The sequence below is a fragment of the Ursus arctos genome, unplaced genomic scaffold (genome assembly GCF_023065955.2).
Source record: "Ursus arctos isolate Adak ecotype North America unplaced genomic scaffold, UrsArc2.0 scaffold_3, whole genome shotgun sequence".
In the NCBI taxonomy this organism is placed as follows: Eukaryota; Metazoa; Chordata; class Mammalia; order Carnivora; family Ursidae; genus Ursus; species Ursus arctos.
Window position 1 is genome coordinate 63,189,547 of NW_026622985.1, and position 26,047 is coordinate 63,215,593.

At 42.9% G+C, this 26,047-nt stretch overlaps 1 protein-coding gene across 14 annotated transcripts in view; it reads right to left on the reverse strand.

Moving 5' to 3' along the window:
• ELMO1 (engulfment and cell motility 1) overlaps positions 1 to 26,047 on the reverse strand; it is a 690,097-nt gene that overhangs the window by 381,353 nt on the left and 282,697 nt on the right. For 10 of the 14 annotated variants that reach the window (XM_057304123.1, XM_057304122.1, XM_026509354.4 and 7 more), the window contains 2 exons: positions 3,608 to 3,648; positions 2,605 to 2,677 (listed from right to left, as the gene is read on the reverse strand). In XM_057304123.1, coding sequence (XP_057160106.1) covers positions 2,605 to 2,677; positions 3,608 to 3,648 — 114 coding nt within the window. Of the gene's footprint in view, positions 1 to 2,604; positions 2,679 to 3,607; positions 3,649 to 26,047 lie in introns of those variants that run through there. The other 4 variants (XM_057304127.1, XM_057304125.1, XM_057304126.1 and 1 more) reach the window with 3 other exon arrangements.

The window sequence follows — 26,047 nt, forward strand, 5'->3', positions numbered from 1 at the left end:
TGATTGGGAAGATGAGTCTTCTCACTCCCTAAACTCTTAATAGAAGAATAATCTCTGCTATCGCCCACTGAAGATGGCCAGACTGGGTGACAGACTTAGATGGCGGTCCCTTTCAAACTCAACATTAATAGTTTCCTCAGGCAACACAAGATTTTCTTAAAAAAAAAAAAATTACTGGAATGCCTGATAAAATAACAATTTTCCCACTGTTCTGAGTAGTTTTAATTTTCTGAGTATACATTAATTTTAATTAGAACAGAAGCATAAATATTATTTGAATTTTTAAATTATTTTAAGAATTGGCTGCACACAAACACACTCCTAAGTCAAACTTCATGCATAACCTCTGTTCATGATACACAGTCTGGTACACAGGGTACTGGTACTAAAAAGCAGCCCCAGTCCTGTACTCCTCCAAGTCCCGGGGTTTCCACATTAGAATTTCAGGGAAGCTGTAAAACAATGTAAAATCCTAGGCCATTTCCAAAGCCGATTCAGTCTGAGTCTCTGGGGGTGGGATCTGAAAACGTACATATCTGAAAGGTTCTCCCTTCAGTCTCATCATAGTAATCTCCAGTAAACTGAGGTCTCCTGACAATGAGGACAGAAGACAGGACAATCCCAGGGGACACAAGCCAATACGGATGAATCAAAAGCAGGGATATTTGTGATTCCATGACTTTTGGTTGTGGTTTTACCACAACCCAGGGGAAAAACCCAGCACAATATACATGTATTGTGTATGTGTGTGTACGACACAAGGATTTACGGACAACATAGGTGATGTGCTGTGACTTATTCTATTATATTCTCATTTTTAATGCTATTGCAGCCAATAACATTGATATCACCACCCACTAATTGGTGATATTTAAAAAACCCTATTATAACTTCTATTATCCTATAATTGCATCACTTAATAATTTTTATACTTTCTTATATTATGCTCCAAATAGCAGAAAACCATCCAAGCGCCTTTCTGATAATACCACAAAAGTTGAAATATTTGAATATCTCTAAAAGGCTAACCAAGTTGAAACGAGGCAGAATTCTGCTGAAAGATAGCCACAGCAATACATTAACTGCAAATATTTAACTTATTTATTTATATCCTCTTTATCTCACAAAGAATAGTATGCAGAGCATATAAATGCAGTATAGAATAAATGGAAAATATTGAGAAAATGAAGCTAAGGGAAAATAAAGACAGGAAATTAAGTGTTTGTGGAATCAATCAAAGGAACAAGCAAAATTAAATACAACACAGGCCAGGAAATCTAGTCTACTTGTTTACTCTCAGCTTTCTGTCAATTAGTATGAAGAGGAAAACATGATCAGTTATGAAAATTCCAGGGTCCATCTGGGAAGAACAAAGCAATTTCTAAGAAGCATTTCCAGGCCTCTGGCTATACTCCCTCTGGGCTGGACTGAAGCCCCTCCCCCACCTAAACCCCCTCCCCTCAACACACACACACTCCTCTGGGGAAAGCAAGCCCTCACAGAGCAACAGGACCCTTGTTACTGCCTCCACCTTGCACCACACTTGATTCATGGGTAAACTTACAGTCACTCTAGGGACTGCTCTTTGGGAGGAGAAAGCCTGGAGCCTGAGGTCATCCAATGCCCCCTCCACCAGGAGCACTTTGTATTCACTTCTGTCCCAGCACTGACCACCTTGTTGTAATGAAAACTGTTCACAGGGCTGACCCTTCCCTCCCCACCAAGCCCACAAGGTTATAAAGTTCCACGAGGACAATACTGGCTCTATGTTATTTCAGTGAATTCTCCATAAAACTGAGCTAAATGCTAAGCTCTTCTAGAAATTTCCAAAAGGCAAAGTGACAGAAGTACCAAGTTTGGACTTCCTTTTTTGATTCTATCATTTACTACCACTGAGATATTGGCCAAGCCATCGGACTTCTATGATTCAGTTTCTTATCTGTTATCCAAAGCCAGTATTGCGTTAGACAGGTTAGACTTGAGGAATAAATCCATAAACGGGCCTGGCCCATATTAGCTTTCCCTTCTCCTATCAAGGATCTCCCTAAGACATTGCTTTTACTTGCTGCCAGAACAACTGTAGTCTTTACCACTCCCTCCCTCTCCTCCAAGCTTCCTAAAGAATAAAGAAAAAAAAATCACCCAAGAAGAAAGCAAGTTCTCAGGAGCCATAGAACACTCCGTGTCTACACAATGCCACCTTTGGAAAGGTTTCTTGTCACGTTTCAACCACTTTAAATCGGACTTAGAGACTGTTCTTCAACAACAACAACAACAAAAAGTCTGAGAAAGGAGTCATTAAATATCAAATAAATGCCAAGGAATAAGAAAGAAAAATTATTGTGAATTCACTGTCAGAAGGCAAGGGTAGTTCCCAAAACGGGATACAGAAACATGTCTGGTCTTCACTCTTCAACGGGCTGCATGTTGCCTTGTTAATACTATAGTACCGGTTGTTTGCTCTGTACCCTCTATTTTCATGGACAGTAGGGATTTAAAATTTAGACCACTATGTCTCGTCTAGTCCTGAACAGAGGCAATATCAGTCATGTTTTCATTTTTTTAGATACGAGTGCCCCAGATCAAATAATGTGGTTGACCTACCTTTTCGGTGATATAGAAGTTTGAGCTATCAGCATGCTGCAGTGCAAAGTACTCATGGTTGGCAAGGGACCACCTTAAAAACACAAGCATGAACTGATCAGAAAAACAAAGGATGGTCATTTTCATTTCTACAGCATGACACAGTTAGATGAATGGAGCACCCTACCCTTGGAATTGGGCCCACACCAACACCCCACCCCCCACAGTGCAGCTCCTAAAACAAAAGGACATTAGCCTGACCAACCATCTCCTACTGAGGATCACCATGATCTTCTTGGTCTTATTCGCCTAGTGCCTGGAATATTTCGTCTTTGTGTCTTTGAGCCAGGGTATTTAAATACAAAGTTACATTCTTCCCCATTTTGAAGGAGTGGAGCAGAAAGAGGGAATGGGATTTAAATTTTTGATAACTGTTTCATTCCCATTCCCTCCATGTTCTACAACCCCCCAATCAGTACGCTTGCTGCAGATGGAAACATTCCCCTTAAGTATCCCAGGTCTTAAATAAACTCCAAGTAAGACTCGCTTCCTAATTCTGAAAGCAGAAAAACCTCATGCAACTTCTCTATGTGCTTCTCCTTTGGATTGTTAGGGCCAAAGACAAGGCAGAAAGCTCCAACACCAGGAAGTTCCTGCAGCCAAACTACACGCGGGCTTGTCTTTTAATTCTTTTATCTTCTATGGGAACCTAAATGGTCCTCTCAATTTATATCAGACGAGGTGTGTATTTAACCTCAGGAACTTCAGATGGCTCCCTGCTGAGTAGGACGAATGAACCACAACTTTTCAAAATAAATAAAACCGATCCCAGTGTGCATTCACCAGCCATTTCACACGTTCTGCTCTTTGAGGAACAACAGTAATTTTTTTGGTGTAAGAAGGCATGTAAATCTTACATAGTAATTCATGTTAGGAATAACATTTTATAATTGCTCAGGAATACTTTATTAGCTTCTCAATTTCTGGACTGAAGCAACTCAGATGAATCCTAAGTAATACTTACCCATCACAGACTTCCTTTATTATTGCAGACAGCGGTTTTTTCTGCAAAATAGCAAAAAAGGGAAATGCTGTTAGTTTCATTTCATCATTTCAAATAAAAAGAAGAAGAAAAAGAAGCCTAATAAAAAGATATCTAAGTAAGGAGAATTTACATTTGCTATTCTTGGCTGTTGTCAATAAGTCGGTTATTTTTCTCAAAGTATAATCTACTGCCATCACCACCAAATACATTAATGATTTATTGACCTTGTGGTCCTCTTTTCTATTCTTAACATTATTAATTGAACAAAATATGCATCATATTTAACTTAGCTGTGTTAAAATCAAGATGAAAACATGGTGGCAACAAAAGCCCCAAGGTCAAATGATAACCAGAATTCCTCGGGATTAGTACATGAAGCTGGCAACCAGCAGTTTGGCTTTATGCAAACAAGCTTGGGTTCATGATATTTTTACGAGAACGTGTGGCAAATGCAATATGAAGCATTGCGAAATTGTTCCTGCCAAGTGCATAGAATTCCTCTCCTAACCGTGGCCCTGACCAAAGCCAATCATGCAGCAGCTTGAGCTGGACACACTTGAGTAATGAGATCGTGACACCATGTGCCGCGGTGTCGACTGGCCGGCTGACTACAGCTGTGCTCTGGGCCCAATAGCCACAGCTGTGCTCCGCCTGCCTCCCCAGAGAAGGAATGCAGCAGAGAGACACACACACACACAGCTCACCCAGGGAAGTTGAAACTTCTCTACTTTGGATGCAAACAGACCCTGTCTGTCCCCTGGGGTGGGCGGTAGTGTGTCAAACGAAAGGACAAATCACAGACAAGAAACAAAGGGGGAAGAAAAATCAAAGAAATACAACACATGGTCTTGGATTTTCAGATACAAACATACAAAAAGCTGTCTACATATAAACATGTTCTGCTTCTGTCCCTTTGAAGAGCAATATGGTATGGGGAAAGAAATTCTGAATCAAGCAGAACCGATTCAAATCCTAGTTCGGTTAACTTGTCAGCCGTGTAATCTACAATTTCCTTAATTTGCTGAACCTCAACCAATTTATTTGTAAAATGGGCACAGGACCCATCCACTCCTCAGGGCTGCTATAAGAATTAAATTAAATGAGAATTAATTGAATGAGCAAAAAAATTCAAAAAAGGGTGAGGGTTCTGGCTTCTTACCTTCTCATATCACGGAATAGGTTCCATTTTCTCCTCACGTCCTTGCCTTTGGCCAAGATGCTACTATATCTGCCCTGTTGGTGAATTCTGAACACTGTTCACAGTCCTTTCTAAGGGCCTCCAGCCCCAGCTAAAAGCTTGGTCCTCAGTATTCCTCCAATGAACTCCCTGCCACCAGAGGTCTGGCCTCTGTGACTGAGTCCACCCCCATGTGATCAAAAGAATGGCTGACTAAAAACCCAGTGGGAAGAAAGGGCACATAGAATCACTGAGGAGTGGAAAGGTACCTCGGTATCCCAACATCCTGAGCTGGTCTCCTTTAGAATGAGATGAGAAATGGAGATTGGGTTTTACAATGAACTTACCTGTTGTACAAGCCAAGGGCTTCGTAAGAACTTGTCCACTGTTGATGGCTTTAGCAGTGAGTTAAGGGGCAAAGGTTTCTCACAACCGGATAACAAAGGAATTTGGGAACAAAACTCTGCCCAGAAGATGACTTTGCACTTCCAACTGTCAGAGCCTTCTCCAGGCTAATCGTATTTCAAGAAGCCCCCTCCTCTTACTTTTTGCCCCCTCAAAACTGAAATCTAAATCACAGGGCTGGGTGTCCGCCTTAAGTTATACCACAACAAGAGATCAGACCAAGAAAGCATTGCGGCTGACGTAGGAGAACACATCTAAAACAACAGCTCCCAGAATTAGACTTCCTCACTGAGGTATCAGAGAGGAATTTCTTAGATTTTTCATTCAGGTCTGATTCATAGATTTGGAAACAAATCTGAAAAGACAGCAGTCTATGGGGTACTATTATATTTAGAATATTCTTCAGTTGAATATATGAAAGCAGTACAGACCACAGGGGAACTCAGAAATTTAACAAAGATTACAGAAAAGCTCTAAACTATCAATGAAAAAAGGAATCACAGTTAACTGAACATAATGCACGCATCATGCAGACTTCGCCACTTAAATTGAACGTTATGTGAGGATGGGGGCTGGCTCCAGGACCCGCTTCCCACACTGCCCCTCCATTCTTCTTGCTGTTCCAACGAAGCATTAGCCCTTACACCCGAAGCTAGTTGCAATGACCTTTCAATCCTCAGCTCCCTCAATTAGGCCACCTTATTGGACACTATTACCACTACCTTCTTTTTGAAACCGTATTTCCAGAGCTCCTGTAGTATTTCCTTCAGTTTCCTAGCATTTAAAACAATAAACCTTCAATATAATCCAAGAGAGCCTTCATTGTTTCTGTTTTGCCTCCAGCTACCTAACACCAAATTTCTGTGCTTGTCTCTTCCGCTTTTACCTAATCGGTCAGTTCCTCATTCACTTCAACTGCCCTGAGCATATATATAGTTCGGGCCCCAAATACTCTCTTGCAAATCCCTGACAGCTTGCTAGATATAGCATTTGACTTTCCTGTAGGCATCTTACTGAAGACACAAACAAAAACCATCACGCTCACCCACCAATCTGCCCCAACAATAGCCTGGCCCCAAAGCTCCCCCACCCCCACCATGACGCCTTGCTCTCAGGGCACCATTCCTGCTTGGGAACATCTTTAGCCCTCATTCCTTCACTCTACAGGTCAACTTAGTTACAAGGCTCTATAGCATTTTCACATGACTTCTCACCTCCTAACTATTCTTCTAAAATACAGACATTCCTCGTCCCAACTACTGCTATCAGACAAACATTCCCCCAGTGTCGTCACCTCTAACTCTGCCTCCCGAGTCCCAGCACCATTCCTGAGTGCCAGCTCTTTATTACTAACCGCTCACCACAAATTTTCAGTCAATGTTTCACCGGCACATCAAACTCTCATTCCTATCTTCCATGACTTCTGACACTAGACTTGCCTACTTTGGGCAGTTTTTTTTCCCACATATATTTCTAGAGAATTCATCTTTGCCTTTCCCTTTTCTTTACCCTATTTTGTGATATACAACTTTACACTGAGTTTCATCATTATTTCCTCCACAACCTCTTTCCCCTTTATCCTTTCCAGACCTTACCACCACCATTATTAAGAGTTCTCAAGACCCCATCACTAGATCCTTCCAAATAAGTCTCCACATCTCCAGTTTCTTGCTCTCCAACCCCTACAAGGACCATAACCAGACAAAATCAGACTTTCCCTACAAATTCTGTTCAGGTCACTCTTGTCGCTCTAATTTCCTCCACAGATCCCCAATGACCATTACCTATATGGTATAAGTCCCTTCATTAACTTGTCATCTGAGGCCTTCCATGATCTGGGCTCAAGCAGTCAAACTTTCTACTAATGTTGTATATGTTGCCCATGTTTCTGGATTCTGATTCACCAAAAAACAAAAAACAAAAAAATCCCACTTCCATACTTTCACCTTACACCATTTGTTGAAATGTCCCTCTCCTTCTTTCTGTTTCAGCTCTAACAATGAACACTTACTATCCCTAATATCCATGTCAAAGCCACCTCCTTCAAGCAGATGTCCATTATCTCCCCAACCACACAGAGATCACTCCCTCTATGTACTTAGCACATTAAATAAATCACTCCTGAAAACTTTGTATCTGTCTTATCTTTATTTGCCTGTCTTATCTTCTTGTCCCTTGAGAACAAGAAATCTTAATTCATCTATTTAATCTCCAGCCTTCAGTACTAGTTACCACAGTATACAGGTGCTAATAAAATCTACAAAGAGACTCAGTACATTTCTATTTAATGGAAAATCCACACATTCACTTTCTGTTAAAAACAAACCAAAAAAAAAAAAAAAAAAGTTGAACATAAAGCAAACTATTCTGAAGAATAGCCTGGATTTATTAGCACACATCCTCCTTCCTACCATGTAAACTACCCCGGGTGGCTCTAAGCAGCTGCTGGCCATAAGTGGTTAGACACGTGAAGGCTGTCACTACTCCCTGCACAGACAACGCTAGAAGGAGTTCTGTGATTGATGGCTTGGAAGAGCATTGAGCAAGCTAGCTGCTGACGAGCGCAATTCAACAGATGATAAAACAGATACCAGTCAAATGACTGTCACCATCCCTTAGCAAGGTCACACAGGTGAGCAGCATGACCATACACAGGACTGAACAAGATGCCCCAAGCAGAACATGCTAGTCTGATGTCACCGCTTTTCTCACTTCCTTTATACAGCCCTCAGTCTAACACGAGCTCTCTGCCTGACTTAAATTCCAAGCCAAACACCAGCTCTGCCCGTGTTTTAGTTAACATTTGCTCAGGCGACAAAAGAGGCTTCTGCCTGTCTGCCCAGATGGCTAAGACTTGAGAGTAGGGTGACATCTTGATAGCTTTCAGTAGACCCGATGAACAATCTGTCTTTCACCTCATTGAGAGAAAAGGCTCAGGAGAAAAGAAAATGTGGTCTAAAAGGCTGAAAACTGATTCTTCTCTCTGTGATTTCAAAAACCTAAAAGAACTAGAAATAAAATTCTACACTCTGAATATATCTGGATTTAGAATATTGAGACAAAATTATTTTAACTAGCTGAGTATGTTTTCATAATCAAAAAAAATCATAACTGGGGCACCTGCCTGGCTCTGTCAGTAGGGCATGCGACTCTCAATCTCAGGGTCGTGAATTTGAGCCCCACGCTGGGTGTGGAGCCTACTTAAAATTATTTTTAAAAAACTGTAAATTCCTTAAGCTTTCTGTTTTGAAGGTCAAAACTATCTTCTTGGCCTCAGCAGTGAACTGAGATGGTAAGAGCAGGAATGTTTTTAAGGATAACCTGGAGGGTCAGACAGTTATCAGATTTCAACATGCAGGGAATCAGGGATGGCCTCAGACCACCACGTTCTTTTTCCCTCCTTCCCTAGCAATGGTGAGGTCATCTTGCAGCATACGAAAGTATTTCTTCATTTTATATTATTCCGGGAAAATCTTAATGTTGGCAGAAATATTTTTATTTGTCAAACAAAGTATGCGTTTCCATATGAATCTGATTGGCAAAGTACGATGTGCCAACAGTTATAGTCAAGGAATAGCTTTTTTTGTTTTTTAAGATTTACTCCTCCCTTTTACTTTTAACTCTTATTCTCCAAAATAATTCCTTTATTTAACTTAATTTGCCCAAGGCAGTGAGTCCAGAAAGCAAATTTCCCATACAAAAAGATTTGTTGATCTACTTTTCATAAAGTCAGCTAGATTTTTGAGAATGGCCAAATTCCCTAACAATTCATTTTTAATCTCTGTCTCTGGCAACATTCTCTTCTCTCTGGTCCTTAAAGTGGGTGTTGGTCCTTTGCTTTCCTTTTTATTATCTCTCCCTTGCTTTTAATGAAATGCCAGTATCATAAATTCCTGAATCCACACCTCTCACTCTGACCCCGCTTCTAAGGTTGTCTCCAGCATTTCCAATAACCCCTCTCGCGGGTCCACGTGGGTCCCGTCATCCCTTCAGGCTTAACACTTCATCTTCCTTACTAAACCAGATCTTCCTCTTGGCTCCCTTTTATCTCTTAAAATATTGGTTCTCCCACCCAAACCACATGGTTCCTGTAAGGCATCAGAGAACCCCGAGAAGAAACATCCTTGGGAATCCCTACTTGTTTATTTTGGGCGGTGGGCGGGGGGGTGGTGCAGAGTCCAGCCTGCCTCCAGGCTCCTTCCCTGAGACAGCCCCACCGGTTTGCTGCAGCCGCCTCCCCTCCCTGACATGCCTCTGAGGAGCACACTTCCTATTTAACCGCCTATTCCTGTCCTTTGGTCGAGGCCTGGCGACTGATGAGCCCAAAGGCTCACCTCGGGGGTTTTAAGCCTGTTGGTGCCCACGCTGCAGCCTTGACACCGGCCTGTGGAGGTGGGCAGCACCCCCAGCCGATATGACCACGTTCCTGTGAGCACTTGCAGATGGTGGGCTGCAGTTCTTGCCCCTGACAGTCACTTCTCAGGCACACACTTGTCCTAAAATGGACAACCCCCAGAAAGAAAAACTGGCTTCACTGAAACAGCATTCGTTTAGAATGTTTTTAATGACCCGGGGGGGGGGGGGGGGGGATGTTTCTGTGATGACATTAAGTTAATGGACATCAGAAAACTACTTAGAATGCTGAATTTTTATCTACTCCCCGCTTTTGGAAATGTTCCCTCAACTCTGAGCTCTCGAACAACTTTAGAAAATGACTTCCTGGGCTTGAACCCCCAAACTTCTGCAGCTCCAGGTTTTGTAACCTTAGGTTTACAACTTCCCTCCGTGCTTCCGTCTTCTTTTCTGAAAACAAAAACAGTCCTTCACACACTACAGTGTCATGAGTCTGACTTGAGACGGCATGAACAAAACCTCTGAGACAGCACCTAGGACAGAGTACGGCTCTGCATGACGTACCAATGAGTAGGCTCTTTCAATTCTCATATACCACTGGGACACTCTGCAGGTACTTTTTTAAAAAGTTGATTACATAAATACATGGATGAATACCCAATTCCTCTTTCTTCCTTGAGTGACTCCAGCCCCGTTGCTGCCTTTGGCTCTCATCGCCTCCTGTTCTTCTTCCTTCGGCTCATTTTCATTTCGTCTGCCCACTTGATCATACTTGCTTTGGAGGCAGAGACCACCTTGGAGACCCCTTCGGTCACCTCCCAGGCAAGTGGCTGCTTGATCCCCGCACGGCATGCAATTAATGCATACTGTTTGATTAAGAACACATCTTCTTTTTTCAGACTTTTAGCTTCTTTCCCTTTCTTCTGGTCCCTTTCTGACTGCCGCTGAAACTCAGGCAGGAGCTAAAGACGGAACGGAGCAAGAGGGAAGCAGAAGCAATCCCCAATCCCTGCCATGCATCGGCCCTTCCATATGGCCATCGCCTTACAGTCCTTTAATTGCAAAACTGTTTTCCACAAAGACTTAAAAGTTTTTTGGCCTAGACTATTAAAACGCTTTTCTCCAATGCTTTAAAAGAATGTGACAGATGCTTTATTCTGACACTTTGAGGCGATACAGCACAGCACTTGGGATTCTACTTTGCTTTTATAAATGGAAATTCATTGAACATATTCTGCACGGCAGTTATGAGTAATGTTGGCCCAGGAAGAAAAGAAACCCAGCTTCTAAACGTCAGGACACCTCTGAGAAGGGAAACGCATGTTAACTACGACTTAGCCTACAATATGATTTGGAGAAACTTTAATGTACAATAACCAGCCTCATTCCCGGAGGTGCTTCCTGACATTGTGTCAATGACACCTGTCATCTTAGAACAGCTCTATCTCCCCCCCCCCACCCCAAAGAGCCCTATAACAACTCTCCATGCTTCGGAGCCATATACCTTTAGCAAGGAGGAATCTGATACACTCTGAGGGGTGTGCTTCCTCTGTTTTCCTAATAGCAGCCTAAATAATCTACAGGAGAATGACAAAAACCACACATTTCTGGGGAAAATTTAGCTGGTTCTTGGAAAGCAGGTATTTTGACAACAGTTCCAATGTGACTCACTGACACAAGACTGCAGGAATTGTCAGAAGTGACAAAGGGGCTCACAACGACATCTCCAGAGTAGTAAAACCCTGTGTATCATGTTAATTTTAAAAACTGGAAGATGACAGACTATGCCACCTTTTCCTTGACAAATGAGGATTCATTTCAAAAATAGTTTCCTTACAATGATTTGTTTCAAGCTTCATGAAACTAATTAAATAATACATTTTAGCATATAAAGTACAATCTTTGTGTCACAAAAATCACTGGACTGCATAGATGAGCAAAGACATAAATCATTGGCACTCATGTGTTAGTGGGTTAAAGACAAGTGATAAAACATTTCTCTCTTAGATATTCTGATATACTTCTCAGCAGACCCTGTATTTCTCTTTGATTGTAAGAGAAACTGAAATTTTAGAAAGTGACAAAAATATAAAAATGAACAATGCAAAAATGAAGCACTACTCATATCGGTTATCTTCTGTGATTCTCCTTCGTAGTCCTGGACTATTTTATATTGTCCTGATACCAATGTTGCTGGAGATACAAGAAACAATTTTTCCCCAAATTTCAATATCTCAGGGAGCAACAATTTCTTAATTCCCATATCCTTCTCAACCTTCCTTAATATCTGTCCTCTCCAAGAAGTACGCCCAGATGACTCTCCACTGGCTGGCATACCATTTTACTCCACCACACACTTGCAACCAAGTGTTCTCTATGTGAAAATGAAGGATTCACACTGCAAACCAAGCCAGGTCTTATGGTCTGCCTATCTTCACTCACATGAAATAGACTAATGGTGTCAAGTTCATTTGTGGAAGTGAACAGTATTTATGTGCATGGTTTAAAATCTAAAAGGCAGGGTGCCTGGGTGGCTCAGTCAGTTAAGCATCTGCTTTGGCTCAGGCCTTGATCCTGGGTTCCTGGAACTGAGTCCTGTATCAGACTCAGAGGGGATCCTGCTTCTCCCTCTCCCTCTGCCACTCCCCCTGCTTGTGTTCATTCTCACTCTCCCTCTCTGCCAAATAAATAAATAAAATCTTAATAAATAAATAAATAAAATTTAAAAGGCAGGCAGGCTTAGTAGGATAAACGGAAATGACTGTCAACCCCAATGGATAGGGTATTATCAGACCTGGTGAGATACAAGAAAGCCAGATAAAGCTCTGAAGGCAAAGTAAGGTTCAGGTTCAATTTAAACACAGGATTATGAAGGCTTATCAACTGCAAAGAAACTGAGATTGGATATAACACAGCAGTCAAAAGCACACTGAGAGGAACTGGTGGTAAAGGGAGTTTTAAGAAGTGAGTTTACTTTTCCAGTTCCCCCCCCCTTTTACTTCTTGACTCTCTTCACTATGTAGTGGATTTACTTCTTCATGAGTGGATGCACTAATGCCAATTCGTCCTTCTTTCTTGAATAGTAATGGATGTGCTAAGACATCTGCCAGCAAGCAGTGAAGGACATGGGCTTCCAATTCTCAAATATAGGTCCCAGGAATGGGACAATGACAATCTAAAGCTAAACTATAGCCTTGAATAGTAAAACAGGCTCTTCTGGAACTGTCTGGAATATGCAAACAAGGGCCACGACCTCACACACTTTCTAAAACCCTACTACCTTTGACATATCACCAACTCAGACTTTTATTATCTACCATTTGGCCAGCCTTTCTGATATTAATGATAATAGTAGTAGCAACTTATTGGGCGACTACCATATTTCTCCTACAAGATGGTATTACTAAGTCTATTTTACAAAACAGAAAACTGTATGAGGATCTTGAGATATTAAGTAGCTGCTCGAAGCTTCAAAGTATATGGAACAAAGCCAGAATTTGAACCTAGACCTATATAATTCCAGAAGCCTTGCTCTTTAACTCCAGCCCACATCTGGTGTCTTGGTCACTGAGAACAAGCCCAAGTGCCCAAAGTTAACAGCCAAGGGGAAGGGTGCTGGAATTATGGACAGACTGGCACATAGTGAGTTCATGATAAATACAATTAAAGGCACGATGTTTTAGCACTACCATGAGAATAGTAGATGACCCTGCATCAGGCATTATCCACATAAATTATGATGAAATCCTAAGGTAACACTGAACTTTTTTTAAAAAAATTTTTATTTATTTGTTTGAGAGAGAGAGAGAGAGAGAGAGAGAGAGAGAGAGCATGAGCAGGGGGGAGGGGCAGAGGGAGTGGGGGAAGCAATTTCCCCACAGAGCTTGAGCCTAGGACCCTGAGATCATGACCTGAGCCGAAGGCAGTTGGTTAACCAACTGAACCACCCACATGCCCCAACACTAAGCCATTTTTTTTTAGGATTTACTTATTTATTGGAGAGAGAGAGCATGCATGCATGTATGCACGACTGGGGAAAAGGGCAGAGGGAGAGAATCTCAAGCAGACTCTCTGCTGAGGGCAGAGCCCAGTGCCGGGCTCGATTTCATAGCCCATAAGAGCACAACCTGAGCTGAAACCAAGAGTCAGACACCCAATCAACTGAGCCCCAACCCTGAGACTTTTGATATCCAGTAGAAGAATTCTCCGTGCTTGGGTCCCCTTCTCACCTTAATCTCAAATCCACACCTCCAGCCCTCACTTGCCTATAGTCCCTTTCTGTCTCAGCCATTTTAACTTGAGTGTCTATCTCTCCATAATCTCGAACTCAAACCTTACCCCAAAACTCTCTTTCTCAGTTTTCAACTTTTACTCATCTTCTTCCAGTTAGCCAGAAAATAAGCTTGCAATCAACATTACAGCTTCCCTGCCCTTCCGATTATCTGTCAGCCCCACCAAGTCAATCTCACAGGTGACTCTCTAAACCTTCTTCTTTATTCTGCCCATGGGAACAGAGAAGCAATTAAAAATAGATGCTCAGAGCACTTTTCGTTGAGGGTATAGTGAATGCAAAGTCATGGCTAAATGGATGTTCGTGTGGGAAACGGAGAAGCTGACAATGTAATATGCACGAATGGGAGAGAGGGAACAAAGAAGAAAGCGAGAGGCGAAAGATGTCTAAGTCCTGTAAACAACTCTTGATGATTTGGACCCATCACAAGCTTTTAAGCAGGAAAGTGACATAATCAAATGTGCATTTTCTAATGATAGGTGATTGCCCTGGAGGCTGAGAGAACACACAGGTGGACAAATTGGCCAAGTGTACTGAAACCCAAAGAAAATCTGAAAGGAGGTACAGCTATATAGATACCTGTCTTATTCTCCTGAACCCATCTGAAAGGCTCTGGACTTTGAGTCCATCTAAATACCCCTCCACTAGTGTTTTCTGTCGTGATAGCTGCTACAACCATTTGCCCAGCTATTCACAAGAAATCCTGAAATCATCAACATTTCCATCTCCCTCCCACCCCTCCTCATATTAATCATTAATTTCCTGTTAATTTAATCTTCTTATACATCTTGATGAGACATACGTTTCACTTCTTTCTGTCTCTCATCACTATCCTAAGCCACAGCATATCATTTCTTGCCTGGACTATTGCGAGGACTGCCTAATTAATCTTATTTCATTTTCTCTCTCACAAAACAAAAAGAAAAAGACAGCAAACATATTTCTCCCCTCAGCTGAGATTTCAGTTTAACTGAGCAAAAATGAACTCTTCTGCTTTTCCTTTTGAAAATGAATTGCAGATTTTAGGCTGCTTTCTAAGTGGATTTCAGCAGAGAAATCTTCTAAAAGTATAAATCATACCATGGCGATACTCTGCTTATAAACCTTTCCTTTTCCTGTGGCTCTTGGACGAAGTACTAAGTCCATACAGCTCCTCACAGCAGAGCCTCTACTCATCCAACCAGACAAGTTCAGAGCCCCAGCTCTCTCCCACTGTGTAATTTCTCTTCAATTCCACAAAGGTAAGATATTAGCCAAGATCTCCTCAAATATTGCCTCTCCACCATTCATTCCATTCTTTATTAGTAGGACTGCCAATTAGACATAAGCCAAAATCTCTTAATGTGCCCTTTTAAGACAACTTCGCATTCATATTTTTCATTCTTTCATCTTTTGGGCTATGTTCTGGATAAATTCCTCATTTTCATCCTCCAAGTTATCAATTCTCTCTTTAGCCAAATCTACTCTAGGGTTACTTTGTCTATGCATTTTATTGTTTTTATTTATCTTTTGTAGGGTTTTTTTTTTTTTTTTGTATTTCACTTACCGTGTATATATTTTCCATTTTTTTTTTTAAGATTTTATTTATTCATTCGACAGAGATAGAGACAGCCAGCAAGAGAGGGAACACAAGCAGGGGGAGTGGGAGAGGAAGAAGCAGGCTCCTAGCAGAAGAGCCTGATGTGGGGCTCGATCCCACAATGCCAGGATCACGCCCTGAGCTGAAGGCAGACGCTTAACCTCTGTGCCACCCAGGCGCCCCTATATTTTCCATTTCTAAGATTTCTAATTGGTTCTTTCCCATATTCATATATTCCTCAATTTTTATCTGCCTACTTTGTGCTCATAATCTCCTGCTTGTGTAGACATTGTCCTCTCTCTTTTAAAGTTTTGCCCTCTGGGGGATATGTGCCACACTTATGCTTAAGCCCTCCCTTGTTTCTCTCTCCATTCCTCCACACAGCCCAGAGAGAACAGGGCCAACCAGAGCAGCAGCAGCAAATGTGATGAAGAGGGACCGGAGGCGGGCAAGTCCTTGGAGATAACTGATCAGACAGAAAAGCTAAGGGAGATAGTAGAGCCTAGGACATACGGTTTCAGCTTCAGCAAAATGGGTGTATATTCACATCTATCACTGGGACGAGGAAAACATGAAGATTCTGAAGCAAAACTACACAGGTTTTGGAGAAGGGGCAATAAGGACAGTTTGAATATATTGAGTTTGTGGAGCAAGGGACATATAGATGAGCAAGGCTAATGGGCGGATAGGCAGTTGTTTATATGGGTCAGGAGGTCAGGGAAAAAGTGAGCCAGAAATGACCAGCACCCTATGGTGATGAGGCTGATAAATCCAAACAGATCACCACAAACTTGTCTCACAGTAATGACCCATCCACAACCATTTTGGTTTTGGGGGTTTTTTCTTCGTTTGTTTTAGAGGGGGGAGGGGCAAATGGAGAGAGAGAGAGAGAACATCAAGTTGGCTCCATGCCCAGCGCAGCCTGTGGTGGGACCGAGGTGGGGCTTGATCTGGTGACCCTGAGATCGCTAGCTGAGCCCAAATCAAGAGCCGGACACTTGGAGCACCTGGGTGGCTCAGTCAGTTAAGCGTCTGTCTCTGGCTCAGGTAGTGATCCTGGGGTCCTGGGATCGAGGGCTCCCCCACCATCGGGCTCCCTGCTAAGTGGAGAGTCTGCTTCTCCCTCTGCTCCTCCCCCTCCTTGTGCATGCTCGCTCTTTCTTTCAAATAAATAAATAAAATCTCTAAAAAAAAAAAAAAAGGGAGTCAGACACTTAAGCACCTAAGCCATCCAGGCACCCCCACAATCATTTTGAAAATGGATATATCTTATCTAAAAAGGCATCTGGTTGTCTTTTGACTATGGATGGCTTTGATGGAAGGACAAAAGTAAATCTTTATAAAGTAGATTAACAAAATGTAATAATACATTTAGAATGCACGGTGGGAACAAGGAAAGCACGTTCCTCTCACCACAGCCACCCCCTTGTAGAGAGATTTCCCTGCTGAAATCTACCTAGAAAGCAATCTAAAATCTGCAATTCATTTTCAGAAGGAAAAGCAGAATGCTAGACTTCATTCTTGCTCAATTAAACTGAGCTCTTGATTGAGGGGAGAAATATGTCTGCTGTCTTTCTCTTCCAAAGCACAGCAAACTCTATTTTATGAGGTTAGATAGACTCTGTCACGCAGAGAGAAAGAGCTAAAACCAGAAAGGGAAGTAGCCCGGTCACTTTATTTTAAAGGAAGTTTAAGAAATAACTGCTATGATGCCGAAGCCAACAAGTGCAAAACTCAGATGAGGGATGACTCTTCCTGTCACAGTGTCATTCTACCTTATTACGACATCACAAACTAGCACAGCAGCACACAGGCTTTGGCGCATCTGTGGTACGTGGAACAAAAGCAGCTCCTGCAGGTGGTGTTCGTACTCTCCGAGAGCAAGGAGGGCGAGGAATTAGTAGGACCATTTTACTGATGAAGGCATGAGGCACTCGCTGAAGGCTACTATGGGAACCAGAGGGGTCGCCAGCACAGAGCATTAGAAATCTAGAAGGCCTCACGACGGTGATTTGCAAATCTGGGTCCTAGAGCACCAGCATCACCGGGCAGCTGGATAAAAACAGGAATCCCTGGGCCTCCAACTGTACCTACAAATAATCCTGTCCGTATGTTCAATAGGTTTCATACCCGATTTCAACGCAGAACCAAGCTTGGGAACCGCTGATTTAGTCCATCCGCAAGGGAGAAATTTGTCTATTGCCCAGGGTACATTTGGCAATGTCTAGAGACATTTTTGGCGGCTTTAAGTGGGGGAGGGAATGTTACTGGCACCTATTGGGTAAGGCCGGGATACTGCTTAAATCCTACAATGCACAGGATGGCCCTCACAACTAAGAATCATCCAGTCCAAAATGTCAGTGGTGCTGAGGCTGAGAAATCCTGATATAATCCAACTGCTCGGGAAAGAACAGTCTAGGAAAATCACATGACTTTTAATTTTTGCCATGCAAGGTTGGAACCTCCCATTCCAGAAATTCAGTCTCATTTTCCTGACACTCTGGAATTTTGAAACTGTTTATTGTGGGAAGCTACATACAACATAAAATTTCCATTTTTAACCACTTTTAAATGCATGGTTCAGTGGTATTAAGTACATTCCTATTGTGTATTCTGTGTGCTATGTAATCTTGAAAGCTCTGAATTCAAAATTTCTTATTTAGAGCTCAGCTGTCATTTTAGTTCACCAGGCTGTCAATACTTAAATGTCAAGGGAATTATGGGTTTTCAGGCTACAGAACTGGCTTTAATGCACTTAACGGGGACATTTGTATTATTGGTTCCAATCTTACCCAAAACACAAAAACCTTGTTCTCTTCTATGTACCACTCTGAAAAATTCATAATTGACTCCTAATGGTTACCATTATGAAGCAGAGTGTTGAGTGATTATCTCACTGAATCCCCACAATGCTAGGAAGGATGTATGAATATTGCCAATTCTTCCTTACAAAGCAGGAGGCTGTCCCCAGTCACACAGCTCTTACGTGACAGCCCAGACTTTGAGTCCCTATGAGTCTGCCCACAGTCCATGCTCGTAAGCACCAAGCCAAACTGCCTCTAAGCAGTGTCCGGCTCAAAAGGACGTCTCGCTTCAGGTGGGCTCCTTCTGTAGTAACCCAGGTCACTTGCCACATTTTCCCTACTTTTTAAAAAAAAAATACCATCTTTGCTTTCAGAACAGAATGCGTCCCTGGAAATCACATCATGAGTGGATGGAGTAAGCAAACTGGCAATGGTGTATGTGTCTGCTCAAATCAGGCTGCTGTTAACGGTGGGGTCGACTGGGGAGGGGGCATTAAGAGATGGAGAATCTGAAAAAGTACTACCCGGCAAGTGAAAGAAGTCAGACAAAGACAAATACTACACACGGTATCACTTATATGTGGATTTTTTTTAAAAAGTCACACTTACAGAAACAGAGAATAGAAAAGTTGTTGCCAGGGGCTGGGAGGGGAGAGGCTGGAGGAAATAGGGCGAGGCTGGTAAAAAGGTACAAACTATCATCCACAAGATGAATAAGGCCTAATGTATAACATGGTGACTATAACTGATGACACTGTCTTGTATAATTGAAATTTGCTAAGAGAGTAGAACTTGAACATTCTCACACACACACGCACACACACACACACACACACACACACACAAAAGATAAATATGTGAAGTGATGGATGTGTTAATTAACTCAATGGGGGAGAAGCCTTTCACGGTATATTTGTACATCAAATCATTGTGATGTACACTCTAAATATCTTATAATTTTATATGTCAATATACCTTGAAAAAGCTGAAATGAAATTTTTAAAAAAAGAGCTATCAAACAGATTTATGGTTTAGTAGACATTGCCTGGGTTTTAGCATCATGTGGTGCTAGATTCAAACCAGGAGCTTCCTAGCTGTGTGACCTGAGGCAGGTTAATGAACTTGTGAAAAATTACAAACTAGGGAGTCTACAGTCTGCTTTGTTGGGCTATAGTAAGGGCATGAAATACCCCATGCAAGGCACTTAGCATACTGCCTGGCACATCGTATGTTCTGGTCTCGTCGTCCATGCTATCATCACTACTGCTGCTGTCATTACTCCAAAGTCAAGCACAACAGTGTAAACGTACTTTTTGCAATTAACGAGCTTCAGGAAAGTCTTGGGTAAATCCAATTTATACATATTAGATTACATCTTAAATAGACTACAGAAATAGGATAGCTGAGGGGGAAATGCAGGAAGTCATTCTGTACATGCTTGCCTGAAAACACATCATCTAGGTTTCTTTTAGGGAAATAAAATCCCCAACCATATATGGGTAGGTAATACTATAATTTTTGTTTGGAGGATGGACAGTATCAATGTTTTACCCTCATCCTTACCGTTCATAGTTCAAACCTAAAGCAGATCCACACAGAAACAGAAATCAATGTGAGGGATCATAGCATACAAATGTGCATAAAACACAGGCTGACCACCAGGAGCATATAATCTACTTCTAAAGACATGGGTACATTAAAAAAAATGTAAGTAACATTCTGTGCAGAATATATTAACTGAATAAATACTACAGGCAAAGGAAATGGTATAAGAAATCAGAAGGATGGAGAAACAACCGCATGATAACACACAAAAAACGGTTTGAGTAGGAAGGAGGCTCTGGGCAGTGCGTCGCAAAGCCAGGATCTAAAGGAATGAAGAGCTGAACACAAGGGCAGGAGGAATCCAAGCAGGTTTACTCTTAGAAAGAAGCAGCAAGAGATGAACAAGCGCATAAAGGCACAGGGACACACTTCTAAAGGGGCAGCTTCTCTAAAGCAAGATGGTACTTGAAAATTGCACATAACACCTGCAGATCCCGTGAGCCCTGGATAACATGAAGGGAAATCATGGAACGGGACATGAAGTCAAGCTAAACAATCTGACTCAAGTCTCAGGATCACTCAAGAATCATCTCCATGACTTTTTTTTTTTTTTTTTCCGATTGTGGCATATTCTCTTCAAACAAACTCTTTCCCCAAAGCATCCAAAAATGACAGAGGTCAATACAAGCTGCTGTTGCAGGAATGAACATGGAGAGCCTGGAAGCACACTGCATAAGCCCCTCACCCCTGAAGCATCTGAGAAGGATCCTTGAGAAGGATCCAGCTAAGGTTGAAAACCATGTATCTCTCCCCATCATCCTTTCTGGGCCTGAACCTGAGACCTAACAGTCTTCCTGAGTATCTTTCTGGTGCACAGATAATAGAGATGATCCAGACCCCTTCCCCACCCAGATGGCCTGTGCTAGCTTTTCCTGAGTAGAAGTGGGCTCTATCTCCTTATATGGGCAGGATGGAGTAGATCTGTTTGGGGCTATAAGCAACACATCTAATCCATCCATCTTCTACATGATGTAAGTTCTAAAAGTTGGTTAACACCTACAAGACCGCCTTTCTGCAGGTTTACGTCTGGGCAGTCTCACCAACCACCTGCTTGTGTTCTGTTGGCACGTGAAGGTTTATAGAGAGAATAGCATATCCATCAAACAGAGAAGAACGGTGGCCCGCGAGTCAGGCAGGCTGGTGACAGAGCTGGTATTACCTTCGATAGAAATTATACCTAAAGCCCAGAGAAAACATGGAATCCAGACCAAGAGGATCCATAGTAAACACAGACCAGAGGGCTAAGCATTGAGGTTGGGACAGATTTAGAAAAAAGGAGAGACGTGGAATCATGAAGGAAACGCACGACACCTAATCAGACAAGTGGGAGAATCTCAGAACCGCAGCTTAATGAAGGGAGGGGGGTGTTTCTAGAAGATAAGAATGAGCAGCTTTGCCAAGTGTGACCAACAGAGTGATGAGTGAAGACCACTTGATTTATCAAAGCAGAAGAGACTGTGGCCATCAGAGGCAGCTCCGGGGAGGAGAAAGTTGTTACTACTCATCCTGAGATTAAGTAGCTACTGATGCCACACAGGGGCGGCATATACTGACAACATTTAAATCAACTTGGAATGGAAAAGCAAAAATAAATCACACACTAGCAAGAGAATTACTAGGTTGAGAGAAGGGTCTTCCAAGGTAAGAAGAGAAAAACTTACTGGTGAACAGCCAAAGAGACGGGGGTTGGGGCAGACTGAACGCCCTGGGAAAAAAGCAGGACCACCTCTTCCCGCCTCTGCTGGCAGTGGGGGGGAAAGAGGACGTCAGGAGACAAAGGCGTCACAGGCTCCGTGGAGGCGTACGAGCACATCAGCAGAGGAGCTGTGAGGCACAGGCAGGAGTGGAGGCTTTCTGGCCTCCGTGTACTCCTCGGAAAGAAAGGCATGCGGGGGCAGGGCAGAGGCAGGAGCAACTGGAGGCCTGAGGAGCACGTGCAGGAACAGAACAGCTGCTGCCCAGAATGCTGGTGAGTGGCCAAGGAATGGAAGACGATATCGCAGAGGAGTGCTAGGGATCCAGTGAATATTCCACAATACAAACTGGCCTTTCTCCCTTACTGCTTGACGATGCTTCTTACTTACTCTTGTGTTGTCTCTCCTTCCTAAACATTAAAAACATTAGGCAGAGAAAGAAGGAGAAAGTGAGGGAACTGTTCATGATGAAGGGCGGGTAAAAAGGAAAACCAGGGCATTTCATTTTCTTTCTTTCTTTCTTTTTAAGATTGTATTCATTCATTAGAGAGTATGAGAGAAAGCACAAGCAGGGGGAGGAGCAACGGGAGAGGGAGAAGCCAGCTACCCACTGAGCAGGGAAGCAGACAGGAGGCTCGATCCCAGGACCCCAAGACCACGACCTAAGCCGAAGTCAGACGCTTAATCAACTGAGCCACCCAGGCGCCTCGCGTCTCATTTTCTAATTGAATGAGAACGTGCTTAAGCTAGCAGCAATGAGGACTGCCTTTACGGAGCTATTACTCTGAGCCGGGCCATGTCCAATTCTTTTCACACGTTTCCTTTAATCTTCACAACAATCATGAAAGTGGAAAATTACGATGTCAGCTTTAACAAAACGAAGAAAATGAGGCTCAAAGGGGGTAAGTGAGGCTCTTACAGAAATGGGGGCTCCAGGGCTCCCATCCAGGTTTCAGTGTCCTGGAGCCTGGAGGGCATCCGTTAGGCCACACTAGCTCTCAGCAGATGCCTCTTGTCAGAGTGGTGAGGGTTCCACGCTCTTGAATGAGCAATACGCCGTGCAGAAAACAGTGAGATAACCCGAAGAGTGGGTGGGAGCCTTTCAGGCTCAGTGTGCCCCCCCAACCGCCCACTGCAGCCTCAAGTGGCTCCTGAGGGTGAAAACTCAGCAACAGACAGCGAAGGCCAAAGCAGAAGCCGCCAGCGGGAGAGCTTACACCTCCTCCGACACCTCATTCGGCAGCACAAGCGCCACTTGTAGAAAGCCCTTCAGGGCTTTTCCTGCTGAGTGGAAACACAGAAATGTCTCCTCACAATTTAGAAAAAAGACAAACCAGTCTAGTCCGTGCAGACATCCCCTTGAACCAAACAGGCATGGTTAGAGCAAGGCTGAGCAGAAATGATCCCCACTCACCAGGAAGCTCCCTCTCCCAGTTATCCATTAATTAAATATCCATGTATTAAGGACGGACAGGTCTCTGGGCACTAGAGAAACAGCACTCAAAGATAAGGCCACTGACAGACTCCTGACTATTTCTCACGAGCCCCTGGATCAGGAGGTGTGGGAGTCCCCACATCAAACTCACTGCGTGCTCATCACAAAGCAGGTGAAAAGCCCCCACCCCTGGCCAACGGCATCAACATCTCTGCGGCTGGGCTGCGACTGTGCCTTTTTCACAAGCTCCCTGGGTGATTCTTGGGCACACTCCAGATAGAGTCAGACCACTGGTTTAAGTTAACCCTCGGTGATAACACAAGGTGACAAGTGGAAGGACACTCTAAGTTTTAGGAGAACACAAGACAGCGATGCCTAGCCCAACCTCCAGAAATAACCTTTTAGTGAAACGGCAGCCACCCAGGCTAAAAGGGGACAAAGAGCTTTCTGAACAAAGGTGATGTGCCACGGGAGAGAGGCAGGGTATATGACGCTCACGGAACATGGGAGAAGGTTAGAAGAAAACCCAAGTGACAGTCATCGCTTAAGTCCTTACTGCATGTGCAAGTACGTTTCTAATTCTTGTGCCAACGTCTGACGTGATCAAGAAACACCACCTGACACCAACACTGCTGCTAGGCTGTCCCTCCAACTTCAGCAGCTGCAAGGCCATCAAGGGCTGGGATTCTAACTCTTTGTGTGAGGCAATGCCAGGAGGCCCACAATTTAACCCACTGTTTAAGAGTTCAGTCTTGAGAGTAAGGGAGGCCTGGGTTTATGTCCTGGTCTCCATGGACTGGCAAATCACTTAACTTCCATGAACCTGAATATCTGCATTTGTAAAACCAGAATCATCACCAAGAATGACACAAGGAACCATCACGTACCTCCTGATACAAGGCCCCAAGAAGGACACACATCATCTCTCCAGCATTTCCCCCCAAAATGCAAAACCTGGGGGAAAAACACCAGAGAAACCCAAACCGAAGGACATTCCACAAACTGTCCTGTACTCTACAATATTATCAAGCTCACAAAAGATAAAGAAAGCCTAAGGAAACATTCCAGATCAATGAAGACCAGAGGGACAGGACGATAAATGTAATGATAAATGATCTCAGAGAGGTATCGGACTGGGGAAACACCTATAAAGGACTTTATTGGGACAAGTGATGAATCTTGAATACGGACTGTGGACTTGGAGTTAGATGATAGTTTTGAACTAATGTTCAATTTCCTGGCTTTTATAAGGAGATAATGGTTATGTAAGAGAATGATTTTGTTCTTAGGAAAGACACACTGAGTTTTTAGGGGTAAAGAAAGGTGATGCCTTTAAATCACCCTCAGATGGTTCAGAAAAAAAGATATGTATTAAAAAGAAAGAAAACAGAGAAAACGACAAAGCATATGAAGCAAAACACTAATAATTTAAAAATCTGGATAAAAGGTAGCCAGAAGTTCTTTGCCATTTCTCTGTTTGAAATTGTACTGAAATAAAGTTACTCCTCAAAACTAGCAGGCCATGAAATAACAAGGAAAGACTGGGAAACTACCAAAGGCTGGAGGAGACCAAGGAACCATGACGACTATATTACAGTGCGGCGGGCATTCCTGGATTAGATCCTGGAACAGAAAAAAGGACATTAGCGGAAAAACTGCTGACATCCAAACAAAGTTTGAAATTTAGTTACCGGTCACGTGCCATTATTAATTGCTTAGTTTGGGGAAATGTACCAGTTACATTAAGATCTTAACATTAGGGAAAACTGAGTGAAGGGTCTATGGAAACTCTCAATATAATCCTTGCAATTTTTCTGTACATCTAAAATTGTTCTAAAATATAAAAGATAATTTTTAAAAAGTATCAAGATACACACACAGCAAAAAACAAGAAGGCAAGAACAGGACACAGACTCCACAAACCCCTAGGAATGTCTATCAGGAGCTGCTGTCTTACAGAAGAAGTTCCCAGATGAAAAGGAAGAACGAAAAGGAAGAAATTTACTAAACCACTGATTTAGCATCTCTTGGCAGAGGGTCCCCAAGAACATTTAAACAAGTGCCCCAGGTGATTCTGATAAGACTCAGACTTGGGCACCAGGTATCCAGCTCAGCACTTCTCAAACTTAACTACACACAGGAGTTCCCTGGGGATCTAGCTAACACGCAGATTCTGGGTCAGGTCTGGGGTGGGGTCTGAGACTCTGCATTTCCAGGGAGCTCCCAGGTGAAGCCCAAGCAACTGTCCTCAGCCACACAGATGGAGAAGGCAAAGCAACAACACAGAAGGGGCCTGAGTCCATGACCTGGAACATCATGCCAGCCCAGGACTGCCCATGTGGGTATGAGAAGCCAACTTCTCTTTGAAGCCATTGGTTCTCTCAGTTGTAGCCAAACCTAATCCTAAGTATACTGAGTCTGCACCAAGTAGTCCCAGACATATTTTAAAATTCAACTCATATCCTCTCTCGAACAGCACATGAGAAAGGACAAACATCTGTTACCTGACACAAACGCAGATAAAACTACCGATACGGGCTTCTATATCTGCACGGGTTGCTTCTAGAGCCTCACAAAAACTACCTCAGAGAGCAGTTAAAATGACAATGATGGGGGCACCTGGGTGGCACAGCGGTTAAGCGTCTGCCTTCGGCTCAGGGCGTGATCCCGGCGTTATGGGATCGAGCCCCACATCAGGCTCTTCCACTATGAGCCTGCTTCTTTCTCTCCCACTCCCCCTGTTTGTGTTCCCTCTCTCGCTGGCTGTCTCTATCTCTGTCGAATAAATAAATAAAATCTTTAAAAAAATAAAATAAAATGACAATGATGAGAGGGACTGATGATACCTTTTTTGATGACAATCCTAAAATTTTACACTTTCTTACGTCACACTCAAGCCCAACTAATTCTGATTCGACCTTTATAATTTATTTTAATGAGTCTTTGGATCTACATAATGCCATACAACTCTTGCAGTAGTCTTCAGCCAGATAATAAAATCTGACTGGGGGCAAAAAAGTATAGATCATAATCATAAAAGAGTATTGAGAGCATAAATAAAAAGTGGAGTTGCCAT